The sequence below is a fragment of the Eumetopias jubatus genome, unplaced genomic scaffold (assembly GCF_037043125.1).
Source record: "Eumetopias jubatus isolate StellerSeaLion01/CBP00866 unplaced genomic scaffold, mEumJub1_p1.0 scaffold_16, whole genome shotgun sequence".
NCBI classification, from domain to species: domain Eukaryota; kingdom Metazoa; phylum Chordata; class Mammalia; order Carnivora; family Otariidae; genus Eumetopias; species Eumetopias jubatus.
In genome coordinates, this window is record NW_028274822.1 from 20,876,016 (window position 1) to 20,904,010 (window position 27,995).

A 27,995-nucleotide genomic window follows, 5' to 3' on the forward strand; every position below is an offset into this window, starting at 1 on the left:
GAGGCATTTTATATTTTCTGTATGTTCTCTCCCACCAAAACCTTTACAGAATCTATCAATTTACAATCTCTCAGCTCCATATTCACCCTGAAGTGTCTCTCCCACTGCTTTCTGGCAGCTGCTCCATCAGTAAACAAGGTAGGTATGAAGACATCTGGTGATGCTCTTCCCTAGTCACAATCTCAGAATATATGGTTCTCCTTGGCACTCACAGACCTGGGCCAGGCTGATGATCACCTTCCTTCAACCCTTCCAACACAAACACCTCATGTTCCAGATGTCCCGCCAACACTTGAGATGTCTCCCTGTCTCTGTGTGCTCACACACTCAGTAACTAGCTACAGCTTCCCTGAATCTTGGAGGGTGTTTTCCTAGTAGCCTAGTGACTAAAGACCAACTCTGGTCTAGGTAAACCAGTAAACTCTGCCATCCAGTGGGCTGCAGCTACCCCTTCTTAAGGCAGGCCTGAACCCAAATCTTAGGCCCCTTACTTCCAAGAGGTATCCAGGTACCTCTTCCTTCAGTACCCTCCCTCAGCTCTGGGTTACCATATAGAATTCTCATATGTCTTTTTTCTTTTGCCACAGTTTAAAACTTTTTTAAAGGGGCGCCTGGGTGGCTCAGATTGTCTATCTTCAGCTCAGGTCATGATCCCAGGACCCTGGGATCGAGCCCCCCATTGGGCTCCCTGATCAGCCAGGGAGCCTGTATTTACCTCTCCCTCTGCTGTTCCCCATTTGTGCTCTCACTCTGTCAAATAACATTTTTTTAAAAACTTTTTTTATATTAAACTTCCCTGTTATAATCACTAGGTGGCTTCTCTTTCTAGATTGGACCCAGACTGATACTTTCCCACCAAGCAGGCTCAAAGAAGCAATACAATGAAAATCAGCCACTGAAAGTTTTTCCCAGATGAGGTCCTAAATCTGTAAAATAACTTGTATATCTGATGAAATGCAAAATATATAAAAACTAAAAAATCTTAGCTTTGAGGGTTCAAAAGGTTAGGCTTATAGATATGTCATCCAAAATACTTAAACATGTTGATCCTATTTGATAAACAGTGGCAGCAACATCAAAAAACAAATAGGTTTAATTTACCTCATTTTAAGGATTTGCAGAACATCACATAAAAAATACTGTTTCTCCTTTCTTAAGCCTACAATCTAATAGAGAGAACTAGGCTTAAAATCATCATTCATTTTAAGTTTACATGTTCCTAGTTATACAATGTAATGTAAGAGGTGATATCATAAAGTAGATAAAAATCAATCCTCCAACTTTTGAGACATTTTCTCCTCTGGAGATACAATGTGGTAAAGAAACACTGTTCAATACAAGAACAAGAAATATAATAGCTAAATGAGTGATGGGTAAGGAAAAAGGAAAGCCAACCTATCAAGTCTGGAAAAAATGTTAGAATATGTGGAAAAGAAAGTACAACATTCAGTCAGAACTTTAAATGATAGAGTAAGCTTTACATAACCAGAATGAAAGAAAACTGTTTCAAGTCTAGGAAATAATATGCACAAAGGTGAGAATATATGTAGAAAGTCTGGGAGAATATGAGTAAAGCAATTTAACTGCAGCAAATTTTTTTTTTAAGATTTTATTTATTTATTTGACAGAGACAGCGAGAGCAAGAACACAAGCAGGGGGAGTGGGAGAGGGAGAAGCAGGCCTCCCATGGAGCAGGGAGCCCAATGTGGGACTCGATCCCAGGACCCTGAGACCATGACCTGAGCCGAAGGCAGACGCTTAACGACTGAGCCACCCAGGCGCCCTAACTGCAGTGAATTTCTGAAATAAATTAGTAATGTTACAGTGGTGGTATTACAACAGTGTCTTGCAAAGACCAGTCAGCCTGTCTTCAATGCAAGGGCTGAAGGTGAGGGGAAGGAATGTTTAAGGTTGAAATAGGTTGTTAGGAGGCAAACAGGCTCCTCTTAGTTAAGGTAATGAAGGATGGATAGAAGCTGTTGTATTTGTTACATTGTTAGAAAAGTTGCTACATTGTGAGAAAAGCTGTTAATACAAGTTTGGTCTAGAGTTAAGGACAATGCAGAACAAACTGGGAGGGTAAAATGCAAAGATACCTTTGCTCAAAAAAGGAAAATGATCTTAGTCACAGGTGAAAATAAAGAAGAAATAAAACAGAGAAATAGGAAAGGAATAATTTCAAATGTCATGGGGAAAAAAATGTAACAATACAACCTGAATATATGTTCAAGTTTAGGCCTAGTTTTGCACCAATCATTATATGATAGGCACTACAACCCAACAGGACACATAACCATGTATAAAACATCCAGTTGATACATGGAATAGAATGATACAATCTTTCACATTTGAAGACACTTCAGTTGCTCAGAAATTATCAATTTTATTTGCCTTTTGCTTCTTTTGTCTCTTTTCATGATACTTGCCTTTTGGCAAGTTCACTTCTTCATAGCCACCAAATAGGTTTTAAGACACAGTTAACACTGGAACAGGAAAGATGAAACAAAAATTCAAATCCATAAGTGATTTCATGTATTCAAAACATAAGGGGGAAAATATTGTCATGACTTATCTTTAAAAAAAAATTTGGCAGAACTGTATGTAATTTAATAAGATGTTATCCTAAACATTAAATATAACACCAAAAAAAAATCCACATTTATAAATTTCAACAAGAAATAACAAAACTAGAGAGACATATAACCCAAACAAACCCAAGACAGTGTTCCTTGACTTGGTCAGAAATCTCTGTGAAGTTGATATATGCTAACACAGAAATACTGAATGTAAAGTTCCTACTGATAATAAAGAACATACAGTTGAGTTTTGAGTCTTCATATACTCCTCACACCTTTATCCTTTGATCTCAAAAAATTTTGGAACTAGGTTTGTTAAATTTTTTTCATATTTAACTAAAAATTTGAAATGTCTTTTTAAAATTCCTTTTCTACCTAATATTTTTAAATATACCTAAAAGAAAGGGGTTGATAAAAATTTATATTCTCACTGCAATTTTTAAAACTTTTGTTACCATTGTCTGCTTTTAATTTCCAACTCAGCAGTCTCAATACTGTTGTCACCCTTTTACCCCTGGAAAACTCAAAATAAAAAATACTGAAATATTTAACATGTAATTAAATCAATTCTTTAGACAATTTCATGAACATTTATCATTTAGCTTTTTCTTAGTTGAGGGGCGTCTGGGTGACTCAGTCGTTAAGTGTCTGCCTTCGGCTCAGGTCATGGTCCCAGCGTCCTGGGATCAAGCCGCACTGGGCTCTGCTCAGTGGGAAACCTGCTTCTCCCTCTCCCACTCCCCCGTTTGTGTTCCCTCTCTCACTGTCAAATAAATAAAATCTTAAAAAAAATTTTTTTCTTAGTTGACTCTCATACATTTCTTTTATTAAAAAGTTGGAATTGTTTCAATAAAATTAATTCCCTTTTTAGGTAAATGACTAAGCTTCCATATTTAACACAAAAGGAAAATACTCCTTTAATAAGTATAATCAAGTTTCTTAAAATACTAGCTATAATATAAAAATTTAGAAGGCTTATCTTATTTAGCATTGGAGATATTTTCTTGCAAATGACAGCACTAACCAAATCAGTGCTGTTCAGTCATTACAGCATAATACCTTTGGAAATACTTTTTAGGCATACTAAATACTAAGTCTGATCAACATATATGCAACTAGAAGTTTATTATCTGATGTATTTATTTTCTCTGCCTTCTATAGAATCAGTGGATTTGGCTAAGCCTGGAACATGATCAACCCAGATCCACCTCATGTTCACCTACTTAAAATCTGCATTTTTGACAGCCATCCATACTTTCATCATCAAAGTAATACTTTGATTATATGCAAACTATGTTTTGAAGCAGAAAACAATAATCAGAAAATAGAATGTTGGTAGCAGAAATAAAGGAGTAAACAAAACAAACTTAATGGCAAGTGACTCTCAAACTGGGCAAAAACAATTGTACGGTGGTAACTCTGACTCACTGGCCAAGAAAAAAAATGACAGGGATCACTCTATAGTTTTTGACATGTAAGTTCTATAGCAAAGCTCTTACATAGTGCTTTAAACTTGAGGGGAAAAACAAAAATCTTCAACACAATGTACTTAGAAACTCCTATTTGACAGTAAAGCTACCTAGCAAAGGGGCTGCGATTTGGGCAATGCTAATTTGTACTATTTGTATACAAACACTCATGTTCTTTCATTTCAACAGGCTTTTAAAATATGCTTTATGATTTAATTCCTAGTTTTGTTGGTAAAGATGCTTTCTTGTTTATTAGAAGTTTACTTGGTAGAAAATGCAAAATTATACAGCTCTGTTGAGTTCCAGCTAGAGACAAACTACAGATTGTTTTAAAGAAAGTTCAGCTCTTACAAAACAGCTTTATAATACAGAGTTGCTTTTGGATTTTCCACATTCATTTTAAGTTTACTTAACAAATTGCATACAGCAATTGGTCACTGATCTCATAATTTTTACTAGTTTGAGCTAACCTCAAAACTAAAATTTGGGAAATAATATCAAAATATTAAATTATCAAATATACTCCCAAAAAATGTTTTGTAAACCATCAAGTGATATCAAAATTATCTTAACACAGAATCAAAATCAAAGCATTAATTAAATGAGTTTTTCTTTTGGATTTCACAACATAAAACATTCCTTTTAGCACTGTATCATCCCATTATTAAAGTAATGTTATCTGCAAATACAACGTATCTTAAATATTTATAAAAATTAAAAGCAACATACTTCTATATGGATAAGATACATGAGAACAATTTTGATATTCCTCTAGCCTACTTAAATGTAGATGCTAATTGTATCAAAATGTCTACTTAAGAGATTTTGGATAGAAAGAAGGAAGAGTTTCTTAATAATCTAGAACTAGATGATAAAATGATGAGGATGCTCAAGAAGATTAAGTGCATATAAGCTTCAATAACAGACATCATCCACCTTTGAATATTGGACATTTGCTGGCCTGAAGACCAAAGTCAGACTGTAGGACACAGTATGGGTCCTTCCAGTTCACATTCTGGTATTTTGGCATTAAATGAGGATAGGTCATAAAACCTATGCACATTTTCAAGTTTGTTTTTTAAAAAATATATAACACTTGAACCAATCACAGAATAATGTATGGCTTATAATTTCTTTGTCAGTTTAAGGAACAGGAAAAAAAATACATCTTTGTTCTGTGATGACTATTTATTGGTTGGACCGTTTTATTTTCCTCTTCACATTTTCGGCGACTGTTTCCCACTGGTATCATCAACCAGGTCTCTCAGGCGAGATAAATGGTGCAAAGCCCTTCATTAAAAAGTATAAAACATATTATAAACCAATATTAAGGACTGAACAGACAATGCAGACAGCAACAAATGGTGATTACACTGTTTATTAACTTCAAAATTAGTATATGAGAAATGAATTATAGAGTCAGTGTCAAATATTTAGAATTTTTCTTTATAAAACCTTGAGATCTGAATAACTGAGGGCTAAAATAATTCATTTAAATTTTATAAACATTTACTTTAAAAAATATATTTTTGACATTCACAGGATTTTTTTTTGAAAGTTTGCCACAAAGTTTAATAATAATAGGTTTTATTTGTGTCACACTTAACAAAACATTTTTTTATGTCATTTTCACAATAGCTCTGTGAAATTATACCTTTTCTTTTGGAATACTGTTTATATCATTTAAGAAAAAAGTACATTCATTAAGATGTACATTGAGAATAGCTAAAATTTAAAAAATAGCACTGAAGGATCAGTTACAGTTGAGGAAAACTCATTTTTATTGAGGATAAGGGGAAACAAATGACAATTATGTGGTATTAAACAAACAACCAGATTTTTTCTCTAAAATAAAGCTAAGATTATAGGTCAGGTCTCAGTGGAGAAAATTTAATCATCCCTCAAACAAACCAAGAAAAAAGAGGCCCTTAACTTTCCAGTCTTCCTCTAAAAATATCTTTTTTAGATCTTCCTCTATCTTTTTTATAAAAAATATCTCTTTTATCTTCCTCTAAAAAATACTCTTCCTTTTTCCTCTCCCCTATTACTCATTCAGATCCTTAAAGACCACCCAGAAAATGTCAGTTAATCAACCATTTTTCAGATCTCTGATAAATAAGAGACCAACAAAAACAAATAATGTAACAATTATGATGTACAATAATCTGTTAGTAATTTCTAAATTGAGTTGAAAGGTGGTGACTACAGTACCCTATTTTTACGGTCTCTAACACAGGTTTGATAAATTTATATTAAATAAAATACATCTTCCACTTGACCCAGGATATGAAGATGGAAGAAACTAGTACTGTTAATTACTGCATTATATCTATTTCCCTGTACTCTACTTCTTGGACACTTACTCAAATGTAGTAAGAATCTGGATTTTGCCACCCTTTTGGCAATTTCAATTAATTTTTGAGATTCTCATCTTCATTAACTAAATGACAATAAATCACCCAAAGTTACTATGCAATCAGAGGTAAAATTAATTAGACTCTATCATTTCTACATCCTATAGTAATAACTCTTTACCTAAAAAATCACTTTCTTTCTAGAGACACACATTTATGAGAAAGAAGATAGTCTATGAATATACTTTGGACTTACATCTATCTTTTTCTTTTCAGGCTTATTATTTAGCAACCTATGATTCAAAAGAGGGGCACCTGGCTGGTTCAGTCAGTGGAGCGTGAGACTCTTGATCTTGGGGTTGTGAGTTCAAGTCCCACACTGGGTATAGAGAGTGCTTAAAAATAAAATCTTATAAAAAGGAAGGAAGGAAGGAAGCAGGGAAGGAGGGAAGGAGAGAAGAAAGGGAGGGAGGGGTAAGCAGCTAGCGTCTTATCTCACTGTTTACAACTCTGAGGGCCACAGATCCCTTGGATTTAGACGGTTGACAAAATTGGATGCGGGAAAAAATCCTCATCTTTATTTTCACTAAATGCTACCTGTAAATTAGCACTTCCTTCCATTATGAGTGTAAGCAACAGACCAAAATCGGTGACCTCATATGCCACAGAAATTAGAGATATTTTTCTATCACACTGTAGTCATTGCAGGTATCTCAAAACAGTTTTGATATTCACCACTACTTAAAAATTACAACAGTTGTATATAATAGTTACAAAATTACATTAATTATTAACCCCATTGCTAAAATATATGTATTCTAAGTCTTTCTGCCTACAGTCCAAAAGTTCATATATATAACTGGTGACCCAGTTCATATGACATCACTGGTGATCCAGACATTGATGCTTTCCAATATTCCCTTTCTCTGTTTGCTGATCAACATTGTGAAAGGTAAATAAAAGACCACAGCACGGTTTAATGCTTTTATTCAAGTTATGTAAAAGGCCTTCATATAATATGTTTTTATAAAATGAATTTTAACTTACCTGTATTTTAAATGTCTTATTTAAATGCATTAACAAAGAAGCACGTATTACTAATTAGAAATTTATTCTAACATTTTCATAACTATAACTCAATATATCTGGCTTCCTTTCTAGTCCTATTTCATGTCTTTAAAAAAACAATGTTAGGGAGAAAGGAGAATGATGGGAAGGAAAGGGAGGGGTGTAGTATGATGGGAATGAAAAAAAAAGCTAAGCAGAAATGCGAAATCTTCAGTCCCCCTATACAATCAGCTAGCAGTTCCTTTCATTTAACTTTTATCTGCCCAGCTAAGAATAAGACAATCAATCTACTTAGAGAAGAGGCTATCAAAAGTGATTTGCTATTATGTGTAGGGACAAGCGCAGAATAAAATTATAGGAGGAAATTATTCCTGAGTTTCTTCTCCAAAAAGGTGAAAAAGCAAGCTAATGAGGAAAATATCAATTTAAGAGTTATGTTACATAAAACACTGAATAGTCATTCACCTTAAAAACTGAAATAAAAAAACTCATGTCTTATTATGAAAAAGTATCTATCAATGAGCATAAATAAATAGAAATCAACCCACAGAAACTCAGTAACAGGCTAATTATATGAAGGCAATTTAACTATATTTTAACTTACTGATATCTTGCATCTGGTTTCCTATTAGTACTGCTATACTGGCTGTTCTTAAATACTGTTTACCGGCCTATATTCAGCCTAGTATCCAGCACCAACTGAACAAACTGCCGACCACTCCCTAGGTTTTAGTAAAGTACATTAGAATAAAAGAAAAATCTTTGCTCTAGGATCATGTTTTGCAAATCTGAGAGGTAATTCTATTTCTAGTATAGAATGAGGACCAGAAAATTGAGCAAGAAAAGAGAACTGAGAAACAGGACAACTTTTCTAGCTATCATTAAGTCTTCACAGCATGGCCTTTAGTACTGAGAACTATAAAATCTTACACATCCATTTCCAAATTATATATAAAACAACAAATCCAAAGCCAACACAAATTATTTTTGGATGACTGATGATTTTGCAATCATCTCCTACTGCTCACCTTTATAGCATATGAGCAACATACTATTGCTCATTCTTCACAGCCAGCCTGGGCAGAGTAGCTGGTGGCTTACATGAAATACAAGATTCTAGAAAAGGCCCCTGCTCAAAAACTACAATTTTTTCATTTGCTAAGATGACAAATTTCTCTTATGGACGTTTTAGTTAATAAGTTTTTATTGAGTTCCTATTATGTAAATACATAAGACAAAGATAAGCATTATAGGGATACAAAACAAATACAATTTAGATTCCTACTAAAAGCAAAATCCCTCTGAAAAAAATAACATTTTAAGCTACTCAACCATTTATACTTCAGGTCTAATGAGTCTTCCCAGAGAGCAGTTATTTCTAATGGAAGAATATAAGAAAATTGAGTGTCCAACAAAGTAAACAGAACCATACTAAGAGCTTGGCATTTCCTAAGGCTAATGAAAGACATTTTAAAACTGGTTAGCAATCAAACTGTTAAAAACAAAAACTATTATCTGAGGGGTGGGGAGAGACATAATCGGACTTTTCATCCCAGGAAAGGTCATTAAAGCACCCAAGGTACAATCTGCAACTTTTGAAGAAGTTGAGTCTGTTTATTTTGAATTATGGAAAGATGACTATAAACCTAACCAGAACAATTTGAATTTCAAATTGTCCTTAAAATAATCTACAAATTAAAAATAATGAAAACATGTACTTACATACTTTTAAAGGTTTGAACTTACTTCATAACAGTACAAATGCCTTACTAATACCTTTGAAATGTAAGTAAAAGCCAAATTAAGATTGCCCCAGATAATCCATCAGAACCAACAGCTAAAAGCCATCTAACAAAACATGAATCTTACTCTCTGAAAATGGCATTCTATATGTAGGCAAGATTATTGGTTGTCGAAGCTAGAAAAAAGTTACTACTATGAAAAAAAAATTCTTTTAGCTAATAGTAAAAGCACCTATAATATCAATTTTTGTGGCCATTTAATTACTTATGGCCCAGTGTTCATCTTCACCAAGAAAAACATCTTCCAGGCTATGTACTTTAACTCAGAAAACACATTTAAGTCTGTGACACAAGTTCAATAAATATGCTTTTAAGAAGGGCGCCGGGGTGGCTCAGTCAGTTAAGCATCTGCCTTTGGCTCAGATCATGATCCCAGGGTCCTGGGATCAAGGCCCAAGTTGGGCTCCCTGTTCAGCAGGAAGTCTGCTTCTCCCTGTCCCTCTGACCCTCCCCCCTGCTTGTGCTTTCTCATGTTTTCTCCTGCTCTCTCTCTCTCTCAAATAAATAAAATCTTTTTAAAAAATTTGTTTAAATAAATGAATAAATGCTTTTAAGAAACACAAAAAGCTTGAGGTCATCTACTTTAAATTTTGAAGCAGAATGAGGTCTTTATTCCTAGACAACCAACTGAGGCCCTGCACTAGTCTAAATGGATAATGTACCACTATCATTAGTAAGAGGAGTGTTAGGAACACAGGCTATAGAATCAGACTATTTGGTTTGAATCCCACTGCTACCTCTCATTAGCTATGTCACCTTGGACAAGTTACTTTATTACTTGATCTTTATTACCTGATCTGAATTATGAAAATAATGATAGTACTTAACCTCATAGGGTTGTAAAGATCACATGAATTACATTCAAAAGCACTAAGAACACTGACACTTGGTAAGTGTTCAATAAATGTTAGTTATCATCATTATTCACTGACTCCTACTGGATAGGAACACTATACCCAAGTACTGTGGCAAGCTATAAAGAAAGAGGCATTATTTCCACCCAGGAGATTCTAAGTAGAGGGGGAAAAATCATACATACATATATTTTTAAACCATGGAAACAAAAAAATATGTGTGTGTGTATACACACACATACACATACATATCATGGCAATTAGAGTCCTAATTTTACATGTCTAGTGTTTCACTTTTCCGCCACTTCCTTAGAAAACCAAATCCTCAGCAAATTCTGAAAGGACAAAAGCTAGACAATATTTGTTTAGCCCCACTGATAGCCAAGTGAAATGATGTCACTAAAGTAAAAAATTTCAATCTTAGCATGTCCTAAAGTTCAGTATTCCATCTTCTGAGGGTACTTCATATTCACACAACCAAACCCATAAATAAAGACCATTCCCTCTGCCAATACCATGACCATAGGAAACATTTGTATTCTCTCCACATTTTTACTTAAGATAATGTAACTAAGGAAATAGTAGATTAACACCTTTATGGCATTTAGACCTATTTTTATATCCAGGACATTATGTCCACTTTAGGTTTCTGTGGAGATTATGTCAAATAATGACACATTTATGATTATATTTATTCTAGAGGGAATACATAAAAACACATTTCATGAACAAGTTGTTCTTCCATGATATCCATACCAATACTATCTCAAATTGTTGCTATTAGTCAGAAATGAAAAGAGAATCTCTTTAAGCCACTCACATCCATTATACTTAGGTGTCTAAGGTTATCTCATTAGATCCTAAGAACATTTTAATAGAAAATAACGCAAGTTTAAGAGAAAACTTCAGGATTAAACATTGTTCCATGAAGCTTAAATATACCAAGTATATCTATTCTTAGAACTACTTAATTCCTCCTATAATCTTCTGATTTCAAAGGAATGGCTAAATGGATTTGTATCCATACTATATTCAGAAATTAGTAGGGAATACTTACTTTTGAAGTGACCTAGTAATAGGAACCATACTTTCCTTCAACTGTAATTTAGAGAAATTATCTTCTGAAACCTATTAAAAACACCAAATATAAAAAGATATTGAAAATATTATGTAACTAATAACTAAAATACTATTTAATATGTGAATAAGAATAAAAAATATTGTCTGCATTTCCAAGGAAATAATTCTAGCAAATAATTTTCAGTGAAGCATTACATATTTTCTCTTTATTCTAGGGGTGCCTGGGTGGCTCAGTCAGTTAAGCATCCACCTTCAGCTCAGGTCATGATCCCAGGTCCTGGGATCAAACCCTGCGTTGGGCTCCCTGCACAGGGGAGACCTGCTTCTCCCTCTCCCACTGCCCCCCTCCCTGTTGTGCTCTCGCTCGCTCTCTCTGTCAAATAAATAAAATCTTTTTAAAAATAAGTATTTTCTCTTTATTCTAAAAATATAACTTAGATTCATCTTTCATGTACACTTTTTTTTTTAAAGATTTTTTTATTTATTCATTTGTACAGAGAAAGAGAGAGAGCATGAGCAGCGGGAGAAGCAGAGGGAGGAGGAGAAGCAGACTCCCTGCGGAGCAGGGAGCCCAATGCGGGGCTCAATCCCAGGCCCCTAGGATCATGACCTGAGCTGAAGGCAGACGCCCAACCATCTGAGCCACCCAGGCGCCCCTTTCATGTACACTTCTAAATGTATGTCCAATAAAAATAAAACTTTGACTTGAAATTATAACTGTAAGAACAAGGTTATGTCTCAATGATGTCTAAAAAAGGATGGAATACACTCTATATGTTAATGTAATAATCATTAAAATGTATAGACAAGACTTAAGTAATATAGTTCCTAAGAGCTGATCCATTCATATGTAATTAAAACTGAATTTCATAAAGCTCTACTGAATAAGAATAAAATAAAACAATGACAATAAAAATATTTATTAAGTATTTACCAGCTATTTTTTATCAGGTGTCAAGTACTATATAATAAGTACTTCACATAGTTTATCTCAATTTATCTTCTCAACCTCATTTTACAGAAGAGGAAGCTGAAACTAAAGAGATTAAGTGATTTGTACAAATATTGCACTTGCTAGTTAAGTGGCAGAATTAGAATGCAAAATTGGATTTAGGAGAATATAAACTCTCTGTAAACACTATACTACTGTGAAGAAAATTCAATCCCTACAGAACAGTAGCCCAAAGCACTAAGAGATTTCCAAGTTCCTAGGAAGTACACAAAAACATAATGGTTTTAAAATAAAATTTTACATCAGCTTTAAGAAGAGCCAAACTCATGGTAACCAAACAAAATTTCAGAAGACAAAGGTTATGTGGAGAAGTCTAAGGTTGAAAAGGTTTCACAGGCCTCCCCAAATATAAATACAAAAAGTTGGATTATACCAATAATTTTATAGGTACATAAATATAAATATTTATATCCTACAGGGTGCCTGGGTGGCTCAGTTGTTAAGCGTCTGCCTTCGGCTCAGGTCATGATCCCAGGGTCCTGGGATCAAGCCCCGCATTGGGCTCCCTGCTCCGCGGGAAGCCTGCTTCTCCCTCTCCCACTCTCCCTGCTTGTGTTCCCTCTCTTGCTGTGTCTCTCTCTGTCAAATAAATAAATAAAATCTTTAAAAAAAAAAAACAAACTCCTACAATCCTTCCATATTATAGTTGTAATGTTGTAAGATCTAAATAAGATGTTGTATTTACAACCATAAACTAAATAGAACAACCCATTCAGGGGTACACACAACTACAGAAATCTAATAGTATTATAATTAAGTTAATTTCTGAAAAAATAACAATTAGCACAACTCTACAACATGTGTTATGTGGCATGCTTATTAACATATAACTATAGTGGTCAAGCTGAAAAAGATCTAGGAAGAAATCATATCTTCATAGATCTCAATTCACATTCGCAGATCTCAATTCATAAATCAAGTCTGTGCTTACTTGCTTAATCTCTTCTTTCAGTTCTGCTGTTTTATTCTGATTAAAACTTTCTTGTACTGCTTGAAGATTAAATAACATTTGTTTCAGTGCTTCAACAGGACCATGATGTTTCCCTCCAGAAAGGGTACAGCTCTGAGGTTAAAACAGATGAAACCAAGCAATTCAGGGAGGAAAAAGTTATATTTTTTATTATTTTCCCCCAATATAAAATTAGTGCAAAAATTCAAACCGTACAATGTGTTTTGAAAAATCAAAATTGTAACTCAACACCTCCCCTTATCCAGTCCCCAGATGAAGTTACTTACAGACAACCATTATTAAAGTTAGGCAATATTCTTTCTAGTCTCTGCTCTTTTCAAATGAACAGTACACCTTCACATTCGCAATACATTCATTTATACATTTTAAAATCATAGATTTTTTTAGAACTGAAAGATCTTCAGAGCTCAGGTAGGCCAACATGCTCTTTTTGGATATGTAAATGAAGCTGTTTATCAGCGGAACAGGGACTAGAATTTGAAATACGGCATTCTCTAAACACTTTTAAGTATGTTTTCACACAGAGAATGCTAGTTTTTCACTTATTCATTGGCCACACATTCCTTGCTACCTAAAAAACACACATACCTCAATTATCACTGATCTTACTTGCGTTCAAGGGCAACAGCACTACGTAAGGCGGTCAGGATTCTTTTAAGAGAATCTGTGAGGGATATTTTTAAACTTCTTTTTTAAAGTCTTCTTACCAAACTCTTATTTTTACATCTTCCATATTACATACATCTTCAATATTATGTTATATATATTTCACCAGATTTTTAAACATAAAGAAAAATAAACAGGGCTTAAGGATCCAATTAGCCTTGGGGCACTTGGGTGGCTCAGTTGGTTGAGCGTCCAACTCTTGTTTTTGGCTCAGGTCATGATCTCTGGGTCATGGGATGGAGCCCTGCGTCAGGGAGTCAGCTTGGGATTCTCTTCCTTCCCTCTCCCTCTGCCCCTCCCCTCTCTCTCTCAAATAAAAATAAATAAATCTTAAAAAAAAAAAGGTCCAATTAGCCTTATACTCCTGACTCTTGTAGACAGCACCTGAAGCATTATCTCTAAATTACCTCCATCCAGCCACTGACTTAGAAGAATTTCTGGCTGCCTGATGCCAACCATAAGGGTTACAAAAGACTGCCTCTGGAGTGAATTTTTCATGCAAACTAGTGATCAGAGTTCCAAAAAGAAAACTACGAGAAACAGATTATATGAACTGTTTGTGCCATTCACTAATGAATATTTAATAAATGTTGGTATGTCTGATAGAATTTGTCCTGAGACTCATCATTAAAACCTGGTAGTGAGGGCGCCTGGGTGGCTCAGTTGGTTAAGCAACTGCCTTTGGCTCAGGTCATGATCCTGGAGTCCAGGGATCGAATCCTGCATCAGGCTCCCTGCTCATCAGGGAGTCTGCTTCTCCCTCTGACCCTACCCCCTCTTGTGCTCTCTCTCTCTCTCTCTCACTCTGTCTCTCAAATAAATAAAATTTTAAAAAAATAAAAAATAAAAAAATAAAACCTGGTAGTGAATGTCTTGGAGTATATCTTTTTATATAGCTCTCTCAGAACTATAGTAATGTTTCACATATTAAAAAAACAAATAATTTAAACGAAATAGGATGTGGTTTAAACTCAATACATACAATAAAAGTGAACCACCTAAGAGAATTACAACTGAACAATATGACCACAATGAAAGGTGTTGGGAAGAAATAATTAACCAAGGTAACTTTGGAAAGCAGTACTTTGACTGGATATCGTAAGGCTAAGATAAAAAGAACTATACATAAATAATGTGATCTAGTTAGTAAATTTGTTTCTTACAGGCATATGGATTAACAATTGCCAAAGTATGTTTATGCTAAGAATATACAAATAGTTAAGGGATTATGGATAATAGACGGGATTCTCACCAGTGGAAAGAAGTTACAAATAAGGAACAGGAAAGGCTAAAACAAACCCTGAAGGAGTGGACTGGAGTCAGAGGTATCAGTATGAACTCATGATTTTATACATACATATAAAATATACAGATATAGAAATATAGATGTGCATGTGTGGATTAGTAATCATACATGTTTCATAGACCTGCCTGCTGAGAAAGTCTAGAACGAATAATCTCCCAGTAGCAATAAGCATAACTAGTGCCCAGATCTTTGTTTCTAAATGCCATTTTCCAATTAAAAAAACATGGCCCCACAGACAAGTGCTCCAAAAAAGGATGAGGACATGTCAAAAGGACACAGGGCCAACCTGAAGGAACTCCTTATGGCCAAAACTGGAACAATTTGAGCAACAAAGTAACAACATTTTATTAAAAACTTAGAATAAATATCTATTTATGAGTCCCTATTAATATAAATAGTTTAACTAATATATGGGGAGGAGAAGGAACAGTTCTTCATTCTACAAGATTTCAATTAAAAGAAGATCCACCAATGGATGCTAAAATTAGTGAAATTTTGAGACTATTTGCACAGTGTCCAAGTATGTCCCCATATTTATTAATTACAAGGGGAAACTGTAATTTTACTAAAGGGAGAGACAGTAGACACTGTAGTGTTCAAGGTTAACATCACAAGTATTAATATATTATAATTTCATATATTATTATATTAACACATTGTTATGGACTGAATGTTTGTGTCCCCCTAAAATTCTTATGTTGAAGCCTAATCCCAATGTGATGGTATCTGGAGAAAGGACTTTTGTGAGGTAATTAGGTCACAAGGGTGGAGCCCTCATGAATGGGATTAGTGCCCTCCTAAGAAGAGACACAAGAGAGCTGGCTTCTTCCCTGTTCTCTGGCATGGGAGATCTTATGGAGAAGATGGCCATCTGCAAACTAGGAAGCAGGACCTCACTAGATACCTTGATCTTGGACTTCTCACCCTCCGTAACTGTGAGAAATAAATGTTTGTTGTTTAAGCCACCAGGTCTATGGCATATTTATTACAGTACCCCAACTAAGACACATGTCAGTAAATCAATATCAGTATATCGTGAACCCTCTGGTATCATGCACTGAGAAGGGCATAGCACGATTTCTGTCACATTCTTCCAAAAGCATAACCTCATTCTAATCATGAGAAAACTTCAGACAAACCCAAACTGAGGAACTATCTACAAAATAACCAACGAACAAGTACTCTTTAAAAAGTGTCAAGGTCGTGACAGACAAGGATAGACTGAGGAATTGTCACAGACTGAGCGAGATTAAAGAGACATGACAACCAAACACAATGCTGGACCCTGGAACAGGACATTGGTAGAAAAACTAGTGAAATCAGAATAAGGTCTGTAGTTTAGGTAACAGAATTGTACCTATCTTAATTCCTTGTTTGTGATCATTATAGTATGGTATGTGAGATGATAACATTAGGGAAGCTGAAAGAAAGGTGATGAGAACTTCCTTCACATCTAAAATTATTAAAAATAAAACAGGGGACATCAAAAACTAATGATGCAATGTATGGTGATGAACATAACAATAAAAAATTTTTAAAAATAAATAAAATAAAACAGGGGAGCCTGGGTGGCTCAGTTGTTAAGCATCTGCCTTCGGCTCAGGTCATGATCCCAGGGTCCTGGGATCAAGCCTAACATCGGGCTCCCTGCTTGGCGGGGAGTGTGCTTCTCCCTCTCCCACTCCCTCTGCTTGTGTTCCTGCTCTCACTGACTCTCTCTGTCAAATAAATAAATAAAAATCTTTAAAAAACAAAAACAAAAACAAAACAACCTGGTGGTGTAGTGAGATTGTGTGTGTACTGGCAGGGGAAAAGGAACCAGCTGGTTAGTATTTAACACTCATGCATCTCAAACTTAAAAGAACCTCTGCAAATCTGTTCCTCTACCAGAGCTCTTTACCTAAGTAAATGCGACCACCCAATCTTTTAGCTGCTTGACTCAAACATCTTGGATTCATTCTTTGAATTGTATCTCCATCCTACTAGGTCTACCTTCAAAATACATGCCAAAGTCTACCCATTTCTGACTACCTCCAATGTACCCACCCTATGCCAATCCTATCCAGAAAGACTACAAAAGTTTCCTAACTGGGTTCCCTGCTCCTTCACCAGCTCCTTCTAAGTCTGTGCTCCACACAGCTGCCATTTTATATTTTAAAATGTAGATCTGATCACTTCATTCCTACACTCAAAACCCTCCAGTGACTTCTCATCTCACCTAAATAAAACATAAAATCTTCATTCCATCACTTATAAGACCCTACATGATCTGGTTCCTGGTTACCTCTCCATCTTACCTCTTTCCATCCTTTCCCTTGTTCATTCTGATTGAGCTACACTAATGGACTCTAATATTCCTTGAACATGCCAAATACAATTCTGCCTTGCAGTTTCTGCACTTACTATTACCTCTACATGTAAAGTTATTTCCCCATGTATATTTGGCTTATTCACTCATTTTAGATTTTTGCTCAAATATCAGCTCATTAGAGGTCATTCTTTTTTTTTTTTTTTAAGATTTTATTTATTTATTTGAGACAGAGAGAATGAGAGAGAGAGAGAGCACACGAGGCGGGGGAGGGTCAGAGGGAGAAGCAGACTCCCCGCCGAGCAGGGAGCCCGACGCGGGACTCGATCCAGAGACTCCAGGATCATGACCTGAGCCGAAGGCAGTCGCCCAACCGAGTCACCCAGGCGCCCCTCATTAGAGGTCATTCTTAACTACCCTAGCTAAAATTATACCCTTATTTTTCTATCCCAACTAGTTTTTCTTCACAATATTTACAGTATTCCCTTATATATCACATACAATATTTTTGTTTAGTTTTCTAATTGGAATAAAAAATACAAGACACAAGGATTTCCTCTTATTCACTACTGGGGATACAGTTCCTAAAAAAGTGCTTACTATTCAAATATTTGCCAAAGAAATATTTGATAGGGGTGCCTGGGTGGCTCAGTTGTTAAGCATCTGCCTTCGGCTCAGGTCATGATCCCAGGGTCCTGGGATGGAGCCCCACATCTGGCTCCCTGCTCTGCGGGAAGCCTGTTTCTTCCTCTCCCACTCCCCCTGCTTGTATTCCCTCTCTCACTGTCTCTGTCAAATCTTTAAAAAAAAAATTGTTTTTTTATAATTAAGCTTCACTTACCCAATATCTGCTATAGTATCTTACACAAAGTTCTAAGGTCAAACATATTCTGACAGCCTCTACTTTCTCTAGTAAATTTCACAGAAGGAATTCATTTTATTAAATTTTCAGCTAATCTTTGAGTGTTTAACCTCTCAAATCTTCCATATTTTAAGACCCCAAAAGTATGATTTCAATATTTAACAGCCATGGCTATGTTTCTATGTCAAATGATATATAATTTCTTATGTGCACATATACATATTTATACTTTATTTTAGGGTTACTTGCAAGATGCACATATGCTGATTTTGTAAAATTGGATAATTTTCCTATCTTAAATTATAGAGATTTATAATTTTCTCTCAGCAACACAACTCTCAATAATCAACCACTGTATGGGAAAATATAACTTACTCTTAGAATGATAAGCTTTATATATTGCCCAAAAAAACAAAACAAAAAAGCCATGATAATTTAAGCTCTCTGTAGAGTTCAATCCCAGGTCCCTCTACTTTAGAATACTTAAACAAAATTATCAATAATTCTAGGAGTGATGGTTTAATGCACTTGTGTTGAAAAAGCAGGAATTTGGGCGCCTGGGTGGCTCAGATTGGTTAAGCATCTGCCTTCGGCTCAGGTCATGATCTTCAGATCCTGGGATCAAGCCCCATATCGGGCTCCCAGCTCAGCAGAGAGTCTGCTTCTCCCTCTCCCTCTGCCTCTGCCTTTCCCCCTGCTTGTATTCTCTGTCTCTCTCTCTTCCTCAAATAAATAAATAAATCTTTAAAAAAAAAAAAAAAGAGGGAATTCGAATGAGGTTTTGTTTTTTAACATGTCAAATTAAAATCTGTGTATTAGTCATAAATCCTCTTTTAATAAGTTAAAAAATCCTCTTTTAGTAAGTTAAAAAGATTTAACCTCACCCACCTGATTATCATTATTTAAAAAATCTTCAAGGAACCCTTTAGCACACTTTGCCCTTGAAGTTTGTTGAGGACTATCATCAGAATTAACAGGAACAGGAGATTTGCTAAATAGGATTTAAGGATACAAGAAAGTAATTAAGTTCCCAATTCATAAAACTTAGTGTATAACTGAATGGTTATCATTTAAACAAAAATAGTCACCAAGAAACAACCATTATAGATATGATTCATATTGATTTTGCTTTGTAATTCCCTCATCTGCTCTCTAAACTGATACCAGAATCTAACTTTCCCTATCTCCTTGTTTCTCCTTTAAAGCTTTAAGGAAAAACTATGAAGAAAGTAAAAACATTAGTCTTTAACTAAATAAATAAGCCTTCAACTACAGGCTATATTCCAAAATCTTGTTTGTTTGAAATAAGCAGTACATTTTTCCAAATAGACATGGTTTGTCACCCAATGATAGTTAAAAACCCCCACAAATACATGAGTTTCTACTGGAATGGCAGTTACATGCTCTTCCATGTCAAAGCAATAGGACTTGCCCTCCAGAACTGGCATTAACAAAGAGGACAGATTACAGTGGGAAAAAGATCAATTTTGAAATTAAAATTCCGGAGTTCCAATCCCAATCCCACTCACTATGTGATTATATGTAATTTATTTATCTAAATTTCAGTTTTACATTTGTAGTCCCACTTATCTTACAGAAGTACTGCATAAATTAACTCTACGTACCTGGAACATGTAATAGATGCTCAATAAATATTAGTATATTTCTTGATGTTTCTTTTTTTTTTTTTTTTAAGATTTTATTTATTTATTTGACAGAGAGAGACACAGCGAGAGAAGGGAACACAAGCAGGGGGAGTGGAAGAGGGAGAAGCAGGCTTCCCGCGGAGCAGGGAGCCCGAAGCAGGGCTCGATCCCAGGACCCTGGGATCAGGACCTGAGCTGAAGGCAGATGCTTAAGGACTGAGTCACCCAGGCGCCCCTATTTCTTGATGTTTCAAGGGATAGTAGAGCAAAGGGCAACCCAAGCAAGTCAGAATTTTCCCAAAACAAATTCTATTAGTCACAGAGAATAAATAAAATCATTCCCTCTCTTATTTATATGTCAATATAAAATATGTTTCTAGGGACGCCTGGGTGGCTCAGTTAGTTAAACGTCTGCCTTTGGCTCAGGTCATGATCCCAGGGTCCTGGGATGGAGTCTCACATAGGGCTCCTTGCTCAGCAGGGAGCCTGCTCTCTCTCTGCTTGCCGCTCCCCCTGCTTGTGTGTGCTCGCTCTCTCTCTTTCTCTCTCAATCTGACAAATAAATAAATAATCTTTTAAAAAATAAAAAAAATAAAATGTTTCTAACTCAAGTGCTCAGATACCTAAGAATCTTTCTCTAACATTTAAATGTCACAATTCTAATTTTTCTTAGTAATTAACAGTACCTCATTATTGACTCATTCGATATGTAACTTACTATGAGCTTTTTTTGTTCCCAAGTAGTCTTTTTGCCCATTCTTTACCAAAGGAGTTTGCACATCCATCCACTACCATCAAAAAGCGTTTACCAGATTACTGAAGATGAGTGTGGGGTACATAGGGATTCATTATACTATTTTTCTACTTTTGTATTTCTTTGAAATTTCCCATTATAAAAATGTTAAATAAACAAACAAAAAAAGTAATTATCTGATTGTGGTTGTGTTCTACCTTCTAGTACACTACCTTGAGTACTTCCTAGTCAATTTTTGTTTTGATGATAGATTGACAATAAGCTGTCAACATCACACTGAGGTCAGGTCTAATTCCTTCTCCTCATAGTCCATCATTCATTTTATGTACAAACATACCCATCATAATGTGAATTCAATCTTCCAGAAGCCAACTTCTATACACAAGGTACTGGGCCAAACCAATGATTGTAATAATCATACAAGCGTAAATTATATTATCTAATTACATAATACACTACATGCATTCAAAAATTTTACTCTTAAATACCTCTTATACTATCTGCTCACCCATTTTGGTTGCAAGTGAAAGCAAAGTATTATAGTTATGGTACTTCACAAAGACCAACTGACAAGAAAATAAGAAATTAGAAAATAAGTTTAAGAATTAAGTGAGCTAGTTATTAACCCAAGTTTTAAAAAATAAAGATACTATTGAACCAACAATTGAGAAATGAAGCTAAATATGGAAAAAAAATATTCTGGATAATCATCACCACTATTAACAATTACAAGAGAGTTCATCATAAGTCAGAAATTGTTCTAAGTACCTTGTATATATTTTCTAATCAAACGAATTCTCACAGCAACCCCACGTAGAAGAAGAACTTATATAAGGTCTTATACAAGGTAGAAGTAACTTGTACATAGTAGAATTTGTACAAAGCTGTAGTAATTTGTAAAAAGCGGAAGTATAACTTGTACAAGGTGTCAGCAAAGAAGTCACAGAGCTGGGATTCCTAACCAGAATTATATTCAGTGCCCACATTCAAAAAAATAAGATGTTCAACTGAGAAGTGATAAAAAAAAAAAAATGGATACAGGAATTAACAGACTCTGTCTGTAACAGACTACAACAGAATGAAAGTTTAGACAACAGAAGATGATAAATTATCAGAGCCTAAGGCAGGATATAGGGTTACCAAGAATGCATTTCTGAAGAGTTCAGATGTAATAATATCCCTAAGGAAAAAAGTTTTCCTACCTAAGCTTAATTCTTACTCCACACTCACATTCATAGGTTTCTACGTAAACACTATTTAAATTATTCTGAGAAGCTATGTCATAGGAAGGTTAAGCACACAGATGAAAATAATCTTAGAAACTACAAAAATTTATACCACAGACCATACCAAAAATTGCACCACTGTTTAAGGAAAATAACTAAGAGAAAGTAAAATGTAAATGAAAAGAAATGGATAACTGCATAGCTCCATTTATGGAGAGAATATAGAAGGAGAAAAAACTTAAAGTAAAAAGAAAATAACAAGAATTTCATATCCTCAAACTGCAAAATAGTTGCTTCGGGCTATGGTTCTTCATATTAAACATCAATCAGTATTTCATAGTGCAACACAAGAAACATGTAACAAAGGCGAAAGTTATAGAATGTGCCTAAGGTTATGAAACATTACACCATCTTGTGGTAACAACTGAAAAATGCAATTTAAAGAAACAACACAAAGCAATGTTCTATACAAGTCATTATTAATTATCATTGAATTACTTAAAAAATAAATCAGCTGTTCACATAACATTTTTCATTTGGAAAACTAAGAAGTTTTTCCATCGTAACTTACGTACAAAGTAACAGGAATATTTTCCCATGATCTTTCTGCTTCAAGTTTATCTAATGAACAAGGACTATCATCCTTCTTTGTAGACTTCGGTAACTCTTTAGTACAATGCTCTAGATTTCTCTTGGCCTTCAGGATAAGCAATTCAATTTTGTCACCTAATTTAAAAGATCAAATTAATTCAAGAGAAAAAATAAATACAAAACACAGCAAAATTTCAAAGGCAACAAATAAGAATTTAGATAATTTGGAATATACACATAACTGTAACAATAAACTTTTTTAATATGACATTTCAAAGAAGAAAAGGAGAGAAAAGACATTTCCTAGGCACAAAATGCTATGTAAATGAAGACCATAAGTGTTCAAAAGATTTATCATCTGATCATTACATCAAGAATATAGCATAAAACCTCCTAGACATTAGGTCAAATTTATAGCACTTCCTTTGGTTCTTAAAAACAAAACAAAACAATTACCACTGAATGGCTTTTTGGTTTGTCCTGGGAGAACTGGATTCTCACACTGACACTGGCTATGTTCAGAATCACATTTATATTCATTAATTAATCCTTTATCATCACTCAAGGAGTCTGAAATGTTTGAGGGTTCAAAAGAATATTCAAAACTATCTAATTTATTCATAAGTCGAGAAGTTCTTTGTGCCTGGTAACTATGTGTAGGGGAACACTGATCTTCTTTAAATATTTTAGAAATCCTTTGACTATTTGTATCAGGTAGCAAGTCTTGATGGTGGAGCCAGACTGGGTATGTGAAATCAGGTAGACTAGTTATTCCTGAAACATTAAGGTCAGATTTCTGGCTAGTGAGCCATCTTGGGTAATTCTTTTCAAGTTTGTGTTCTGAACTGTCTTTGAAAGACAACTTCTTGAAAAATGATAAAGATGGTTCAGAAACCCACTTATTAGTCTTATTCACAAGTTTTGGGTTTTTTAGCCTACCACGTTGCTTTCCATTTATATTTGTGTATACAACAGGAGTAACTAAGTTATCTTTGCACATGGGAGTAGAAGGTTCTTGAAAATTTTGATTCTTTTCAGTATCCGATGAACTCAGTCTTCGAATGCATTTCTTGTTTTTCTTGCTAATTCGGTGACTTGATCCAATGCAAGTTAAAGAAAATGATCCATCTGCTGGAAGTTTTAATAGATCATCAGTTGTTAGGCTAATGGAGTCTATGTCATTAACAGTCTTTCTTCTACAGGATGAAGAGGAGCATTTTTTGGGATCAAGATTTTCAAAAGCTGAAAAACAAAGCATAGTTCTGTTTATTTTCCTATATTACATATAACAATACTTCACAATATTCAACAGTAAATAGAATTAAGAATTTAAGAATCATTTTTGCTGCTTCCCTTTATCTTCACTAAAACTTTGACTGGAAGTATAAAAGGTATAGGTTGATGAAATACAATGTGCTTTTTCCTCCCATCTCTCCAATTTACTTTAACTAAGTTCTACACTTTTCTCTCAAACTCCTAAATTTTCCCTTTTATTTACTGTTTCTTCAACTTTTTTCATCTAGACATACCTGATGCACTAATACACTCACATTAATATTGGTCACTCAACACTGGCTGCAACTTAGGAGAAAAATATGCTATTAAACTAGGTGGAAAAATACTTTGCTTTCTGCCTACTAAACCTGCAACAGCATTAACACAGAGAACATCCGTTCTAATACTCTTCCAGAATACAGTGCCCACATACTTCTAAGAGTTGAATGCAAATTTTTTCCATACTAGGGCCATTCCATAAGTACTTAGTAAAGTGTTACCTGGGTTATCAACAGTTGCATTTTCCAAACTTGTCTTTGTGGAAGCCTTATCAAGGAAAAACTCTTAACATATTATTGCCCCAAAGAATACAGATCAGGAAGACTAATAAGAGTCTTATTCTGTCAGCTGGGATTAATCAAGTATAAACTCAGAAAGACAAGTTTGTTTAAAGTCATTAAGCTAGTTAATGAAACCTAGAACCACCACGTCAATGCTGTTTCCATTATGCTATAATAAAATGACTTAAGGGTTTAGGATCAACCACCTGCTGTTATTAGTTACATTCATCACCTTCCCTCCAAGGTCACAAGAAGCCTTTAGCTGAAAATTCCTGAGAACCAGAGAATTACAGAATCATTTAAGAAAAATATCAAGACCTCAATATTATAAGGTCATTTTTACCCCAAAGGAACAACAAAAAAAAGTGTCTAGTTTTTCAAGGCTACATCTCTCAAATGCTTTAAATCAGTAGACTAAATAAATAAATAAATAAAAATATAAATAAAAAATAAAAGCATACCATTCTTTGGTTTATAAATATAGTTGGAGAATTCTGGCATATTAGCGGAACATCTTTCAATGTTAATCTTTCCAGTGCTTGCACCAGGATACATTTGGCTTAAATCAAAATCATCAATATAGGCCTGTAGAGCCTGAGATGCAGAACTATACAGTTTATCCTTATACTGAAACGAGCCATCAGAGTTAGAGGAATTACTACCACTCAGGCTGTAGCTTGCTAACAGAGAAGATACCGAAGATTGCCGAGAACAAACTCTGTGTTTTGTAATTGATTTTGCCATGGCTTCCTCAAAATGGCTTATTTCTATTCACTTCTCTTAAAAACTGTAATACAAAAACAATAGGTTATGGTTCCATTAAAAGGAATAACAGTCATACAGAGAGAAAGTACTAAACATGTAAACTTTTTATAATCTTCTTTAAATAAAATCCATTTCTATCATCCTTTTAAGGCAATGCACATTGTAGATTTTCTATTATTGTAATTACCGTAAATTCCTTCATTATTGACTTAGAGACATTTATTGAGTACCTACTATGTTCCTGAAATTTTGTATACATAATTATCTGAGAATAGTACTTGGGGAAGAGTCCTCACTATTTTTAAGCCCTAAAAACTTCTGAGGTACAGTCTTTCTTTTTTTAAAGATTTTATTTATTTATTTGACAGAGAGAGAGACACAGCGAGAGAGGGAACACAAGCAGGGGGAGTGGGAGAGGGAGAAGCGGGCTTCCCGCAGAGCAGGGAGCCCGACATGGGCTCGATCCCAGGACCCTGGGACCATGACCTGAGCCGAAGGCAGACACTTAACGACTGAGCCACCCAGGCACCCCTGAGGTATGGTCTTTCTTATGGGGATAGAGTCTATGATATCACAATACCTAACATTCTCCTATACAGAATATTTTTCATTTCATAAGCCTACTATCATGCATTACAGATAGTAGGTACTCAATAAGTTTTTAAAAACATCAAATGAGGTATTAGAAACAAGAAGAAACAATAGAAAAGAATATCCACTTTCAATGTTGTAAATGCCAATATGTAACTTTAGCCAACACTTTCCGCCAGGAAAACTCAAGAACAAAATAATTTACAATATTTAGTATAAAGAAATAAAGTACCAAGTTTACTGAGCTAGCAAAATGCTTTTTCCTAAAACAACATTGCTAATCATTTTCTCACCATTTATGGCAGTACCTTACCATTTCCACTTATGTTAAACAGATTCACCCTCTCTTTTAAAAGAGACTTAGATAATTTGGAAATTGACAACATATTCATCTTAATGTTTTTCCATTACTAAAATTGAGAGAATTCCTGTCTACCTTAAGATAGTAATAGGATCTACATTTGGAAAACTAAAAAATAACAAGACTTCAGTACATGATGTGACATTCTTTTAAAAAAATTAAATCAGTGGAAATGGATCTTCTGTATTAAAAATGAAAAATTAATGTCTAGGACTTAATACACCCTATAATGTTATAAAGTCAATACGTTTAACTTTGGGCTATAATTTTGGGAATGTTTAAGTTATAACAACTTTTAATGTAACTTTTAATGTAATCTTAATAACTATCAAATTTGACTTTAAAATACTGAAAGTTTTCCATTTCAAGACAGAGTAAAACATCTTCCTGCCTCAGCTTTTGAGCATGCACTGCCTTGGCAAGAGAGCTGACAGCAGTCAGCGGAAGCAGCAGCAGAACACAGGATAACAGTTATTGAGCCTCTTTGATTTCCCTGAATGCTGTGATGTTGGTAAATCTCTAGAGAATGGCTAGACTAAGTCAGCTTTGCTCTTTCTTTACCCCTTTCACTAACGATGTCTAAATTTTCTCAAGTGAATAACTGCTTGACCAAACATTTTCTCCCTTGTTCCAACACAGTACAGGTCACCAATCTTATTTTAAAAACAAAAACAAACCTCTAAAAGATAAAGCTGTTGGATTACAGTTCTCAATAAGTGGGTAATAACATTTATTTTAATTCACAGGAGGCAGAAAGAAAATCCACAATGAATTTTTATTGTGGAAAGCTTCCAAAAGTATACAAAAGTAGAACGAATGGTTTAATAAAACCCTACGCACCCATCATCCTTCTTCAAACAATTACCAACATACCCCAACTTTTATCCACCCACTTCTCTCCACTTCCTCCATAGGATTATTTGGAAACAAATCCAATGTATCTTACCATTTCTTCCGTAAACACTTCCGTTCCTATCGCCAAAAGGAAATCCATCATTCCGAAGAATAAAATGTTAAAACGAACGGCAAAAAATTTCAACTACCTTTGATTCAAAAACACAATGTTCAGTGTTAAATAAACAATGGGTACAGCTCACAGGAAAGCAACAACTTCCTAGAAACAACAGCTCTGTGATTTATGTTTTGAAACCGAACATTTATTTGTTTATTCTACGACAGAAAGAGAAGAATTAATGAAGCCGGAAAGCGAAGATCGCTGGCGCCCCTGCACGAGAGCATCTTTTCCCCACCTCGCGCGTTGGGGTTCAACCCTTCCGCCCTTACCTAGGAAACACCCACCCTTCGGGATTGCAGCACCCCCGGCAGTAACAGACACAGGCGTCAGTTAGGTACTTCCACCCAGAAACCATTTATTAAGCAGCACGCGTGAGCTCCCCCGTGGGCGGACGGAGTTTTTCCGAGGTGACAGTCCCTAAAGCCCAAGCCCCCTCCCGCCCCGCCCTCTTCAATTGACGCCTCCAGTCTCCAAATGCCCCTCCGTCTCGTCCGGGACCCTCCCCCGCTCGGGAGCCTCCCGATGAAGATGTTCTCTTCCTACGGGGAAGGTCCGCTCGCGCCTTCCCTCAGGAGACACCTTCCTCTTCCCTCCACGCCACTCTTTTTCTAGCCTCTCCCTCGGGCTGTCAAAGGATGGGGCGCCTCTTGAAAATACACCACGTTTTCCGGCCGAACTCACCGACCAAGCCTCCAAAAGAGATAAAAACGCACACGTCCACAACTCTCCACCAAAAGCCCGCGCCTGTTACCGGATGGAAGACGCGACAAAGGATCCCCGACCCGGACACGGCCCCGCCTCAGGCTCCGCTTGCTCGAAGCCTGCTCCGCCGTCACTGCGGTGCGCGACGCCCGCGCTCGCTTTCAAACTGATCCAACATGGCG

At 35.4% G+C, this 27,995-nt stretch overlaps 1 protein-coding gene across 3 annotated transcripts; it reads right to left on the minus strand.

Moving 5' to 3' along the window:
• Window positions 1-4,779: 4,779 nt before the first annotated feature.
• On the minus strand, window positions 4,780-27,983 carry CUNH18orf54 (chromosome unknown C18orf54 homolog). 3 transcript variants are annotated; one of them, XM_028103001.2, is made up of 9 exons: window positions 27,793-27,983; window positions 27,043-27,139; window positions 24,841-25,166; window positions 23,484-23,786; window positions 22,529-22,679; window positions 19,216-19,318; window positions 13,147-13,278; window positions 11,181-11,251; window positions 4,780-5,335 (listed from the first exon to the last, which is right to left on the minus strand). In XM_028103001.2, exons 3-9 carry the CDS (start codon window positions 25,121-25,123, stop codon window positions 5,263-5,265), a joined length of 1,116 nt encoding a protein of 371 aa, XP_027958802.1. In that variant the 5' UTR covers window positions 25,124-25,166; window positions 27,043-27,139; window positions 27,793-27,983; the 3' UTR covers window positions 4,780-5,262. The 3 variants fall into 3 exon arrangements, with proteins under 3 accessions (XP_027958802.1, XP_027958799.1, XP_027958800.1); XM_028102998.2 differs by having other exon boundaries at window positions 23,001-23,786; XM_028102999.1 differs by lacking the exon at window positions 27,793-27,983 and having other exon boundaries at window positions 23,001-23,786; window positions 27,043-27,440.
• Window positions 27,984-27,995: the final 12 nt, after the last annotated feature.

What these genes read in the sequence shown, in the direction of transcription:
- CUNH18orf54 (XM_028102998.2), bottom strand. Translation starts at nt 25,123, where the DNA reads ATGGCAAAATCAATTACAAAACACAGAGTTTGTTCTCGGCAATCTTCG. An exon ending in AACCAAAAAGCCATTCAGTG is followed by an intron (nt 22,680 to 23,000) that starts GTAATTGTTTTG and finishes CTTTTAAATTAG; the next exon opens with GTGACAAAATTGAATTGCTT. An exon ending in ATTACTAGGTCACTTCAAAA is followed by an intron (nt 5,336 to 11,180) that starts GTAAGTATTCCC and finishes TTTTTAATGAAG; the next exon opens with GGCTTTGCACCATTTATCTC.